This window comes from Salvia splendens, chromosome 2 (genome assembly GCF_004379255.2).
Source record: "Salvia splendens isolate huo1 chromosome 2, SspV2, whole genome shotgun sequence".
Lineage (NCBI taxonomy): Eukaryota > Viridiplantae > Streptophyta > Magnoliopsida > Lamiales > Lamiaceae > Salvia > Salvia splendens.
In genome coordinates, this window is record NC_056033.1 from 37,573,794 (window position 1) to 37,578,068 (window position 4,275).

Consider the following 4,275-nt stretch of genomic DNA (forward strand, 5'->3'; position numbering starts at 1 on the left):
GGATTAAGTTGAAGGGTTTAATCTTATGAACCAAACATGATAGTACAAATTTAATCATGAGATTTAATCTTGCCAACCGAACACCCCCTATATATATTATTTTAATTTCATAAAATTATTAATGACATCATCAATTATGCAACTTGTATACTCTACTTCCATCTCTTGCTAAATGGTTTATATTTCTTTTTTGGGATGACCCAAGATAAACGAGTCATTTCCTTTTTTGGTATTCTCTCTCTTATTTCTTTTCTACTTTATTCTCTCTCATACTTTATTATTCTCCACTTAACAAACAAAACTCCATTTAAATCTCACCCCGAAAAGAAATGTCTCACTTAGTGAGGGACGTAAGGAGTACTATAAATCTACGAATAATTTATCTATTTTCTCTATGATTTTAAATATCTAAATAAAATAATACTATACTGTATTAAACTTTAGTTTTACATAATTGTAAAATCAATAATACTAATATTAATAATAATTTTTAAAATATTAGAATTAATGTAAATATATAAAACAAAACAGACATTATTAATGTAGATTAAACTATATGAATGCTTATAAATATAACTGTACCTCAGGTTGATCATTGTGCATAAGAATGTAGTCTATAAAACTTTCAGGGATTAGATCAACAGTGTCCCATTAATTTCATTATGTTATAATTATATATTAGAATTAGAATACTATAAAACCCCAAGTTAATATTCATCACAATACACTGTAATTCTAAAAAAATATGTTCCGTAATTTTAGGGTAATTATTAGTTTAAGAATTGCTAAGCAAGCATTAATTTCATTATTTTATGATATGTTGAACCCTGCACCTCAATATCTGTCACTAGAAAATATAATTTTAAAATTTATATAAATATATACTCATATAAAAACATTTGGTTTGTTGAGTCTTAGTTAATGGTATTCGATTATGCTCAAAGATAACTAACTTAATTAGTAGTAAAAGAAAAAATAATGAAACTAAATCTCATGCATAATAAAGTGGTACAATAGTTCAAGAAGAGACGCCAAAGTTGGAACAAATGATCTCATGCATAATAAAGTGGTACATAGAGTGGGACGTCAAAAATGCACCACTCAATCTTAATCCAATTTCCATGGAATCAGATTTAGTATCTTCTTTTTTTGTGTCTCATTTACCATGTCTCACCCCTAAATTCATCATTTTAAAATTTATTATAAAAATAAAGTTGATCATAATATAGTACATAATAATTAATTTTATTGAAAAAAAATATTTTTGAAAAATTAATAGTCTTTCTCGTGGATTTATCAACTCTAATAATTAATTTTTTTCTAATTTATTAAGTGACAATAAATTCTACAGAAAACTACGCACCCATATTTGAAGTCAATCAACTCTTGATAATAAGAATAATATGAAAAACGTGTATATGAAATTTATCGTACTCTGATGAAACGACATTGTATATTTATGTCCACCGTAGCAATCCCAATATAATGCAAGTGGCATTTATAAAGAAGCAATATAATACTACTAGTATACTATTTCATTCATCACTTGTAAAATGATTTAGTAAAAATCAAACGATCAATTAATCATGTTTGAAATATAAAATACAACTATATATAGATCAAATTTTATGCGCTCTAATTGAAATATTGATGTTTGCACTCTGGATATGGATTATTTATCAAAAGAATTAAAAAGTAAATTTAAAATGTATAGGAGTATTATATTTATGTTTTGTTGGAATAACGCGTACAAAAGAAATTAATTTAAAAACTAAGGAAACATATTCGAAAATCATCGGATTCACCGAATTAATCACCGGCCAAATTGAACTTAAAGTCAGATCGTTTCACATTCAATTTCGTTCAAATTAACGAGAATATCCAACTTGACATCACACATTAATTAATTGAATTGAATTTTGGAGAGCTGGAATTTGTATCTTCGAAAAATGGTAAAAAAAAAACCCTCATATATGCCCATATTTATATCAAGATCATTTGTTGCCTATTTGTGAGACATCGTCCATTTATTTATGTGTCAATACACATGAGTCAAGATTTTCAAAAGGCTAGGGTATATATCTATGAGAATATATTATAAATCCTTAACGTAACCATGAATATTATAGTTTGACTATTTTGTTACATTTTCATGTCACAACTTATGACCATGCAATATACAAAAGTGCATAGTGAGCCTCATCAATGAATAAAAACAGATGGCTTGGCACTTGGCAGCATATTTACAGTAATGTAAAAATTAATTAGATCCCTTGAGGTTGAGAAGTGTTGCTCTGAGAGGACAATTTGAGCTCACAAAATTGTCAACCAAGTGCAAATACGTCTTGAGATCGTGACACGTGGCAACTCCCCTGTTTCTGAGATGCGGGCAGCCCTTGCTGCTCAGCCTCAGCTCCTTCCCTATCTCCGCATACGCCCCGTGTTTCTTCAGCCACCAAAGCTTTGCTTTGTTCTCATCCACCACGAATCCCGGCATTCTAGTTATCGGATCGTCGGAGTTGACGATCCTCAGCACCTTCGTCCCCCTCTTCTCCAGCTGCCTCCGGAAGCTCCCGTTCCCCACTCTCGGCCCCCCGAACGACACCACCGTCACCAGCGGCGCCTCCTCGAACGTCGCCTTTATGTCGTGCGCCGTCAGCGTCGCCAGCGCCGCCCCCAGGCTGTGCCCCGTCACCGTTATGCTCAGCCGCTCTCCGCCGTATTCCCGGAGGATTTTACTAATCTCCTCCCGGACCACTTGTTGCAAGCTCGGGCTACCAGACGTGTACAGACTCAGGAAACCGGTCTGCACCATTGACTCACAGCTGTCGGGCGCCATGTCGTCTGGCAGGCACGCCAGCGTGGCGCGTAAATTCTCGAGCCACTCCATACACGTGGCGGTGCCACGGTACGCAATGACCACGTCGCGCCTTCCCAGGCGGGCGATCTCGTCTGCATCATCGCAAACCGCCACGTACCCGATCCAGCTGGACTGAATGGACACCCAGTCTGGTAGCCTGTCTGTCCATTCTGGCAGCTGGATCCCGCATGTGGCATACAGGTTCCTTTTCACTGTGTACCCTTTTTTATTAGATAATATTGAGGTTTTGGGATTTACACACGTGGCGTAAGTGGATGAAGTGACGTCGAAGTCGAAGCAGCGATAAGCTGCTTCGACGAACTCACCGTAGCGGAGGATCTCGTTACGGAGATCGTCGTCGAGGGGATCGAGCAGTCCCTCCCAGTTCTTGATCCCTTGAAACTCCATCCACTTGTCGCGGAGCCGCGCGGCGTGGCTTTGGCGGGAATCGGCTGTGGGTAGTAGCTTGTTTCCCATGTTTAAACTGGAGGTGGAGACCGTGTTAGCTCTCTCCGACCGCTGCAATGTGGTGGCGCGGTGGCTGGAAGCCGCCGAGAACATGTGGCATGGCTTTAGGATTCCGGTGGCGAACTTCATTGTTTGTAATAAATGGGTAGTGTGTTACATGTATATAATTTTATCGGAGTAGTATTTTTTATTCGACGCTACTATTAAATTTCGTTGTTGAATATCGAATTTATACTAGTAGATAATGAGGGTGTTTGGGGTATGTGGTCGGGGTGGAGGGGTTGGGATTCGGACGGTGCTATGGTCTATGGATATTGACTCGGGGAAGATATTAATTTCATCGTTGCATTTGCATGAAACATTTTTATGTGGGGACTACTAATTAAATATCTAGCTGGTCTCGTTATGCTTGTAATTAGAAAACGTTTTACGTTTACACATGGTTAATTTATAATCTTGACCATAATTATTTTTTTAAATATTTGTTATTTGAAAATAAAGTCAATGGTCTATTAATTCCACAGTAGTGTGTTTCACATAATTAAGTTATATTACAGGAGCACAAATTATTTATAATCTATCTATCCAGTTTACGGGGAGTGTTATATTGCTAACTCAATACTTAATTACTAACTACAATTAAATAATAGTCATTAAATATTCAAATCAAGGGTCTAGATCATCAGCCACATAATGTCAATACGATCAACAAAAAACGTCAATAAGGATATTAAAGTCAATTTACAACAAATTAGTTGTAACTAACTTTTGAAAAATATCCTAAAACTTTAAATGCATATAACTACCTCGATCTAAATTATTTTTCGGCATAACATATATCAAATTAAAGATAATTTTATAAGGATTCTAACGAGATCCAACATGCATATGTTTCGATGTCAAAATTTGATAAAATTTTTGTAAATATTCATAAATTTTGTTAACAG

At 35.4% G+C, this 4,275-nt stretch overlaps 1 protein-coding gene across 1 annotated transcript; it reads right to left on the reverse strand.

Moving 5' to 3' along the window:
• Positions 1–2,260: 2,260 nt before the first annotated feature.
• LOC121779492 (phospholipase A(1) DAD1, chloroplastic-like) lies at positions 2,261–3,286 on the reverse strand. Its single transcript, XM_042176821.1, has one exon. It carries the CDS (start codon positions 3,266–3,268, stop codon positions 2,261–2,263), a length of 1,008 nt encoding a protein of 335 aa, XP_042032755.1. The 5' UTR covers positions 3,269–3,286.
• Between the last annotated feature and the right edge of the window lie 989 nt (positions 3,287–4,275).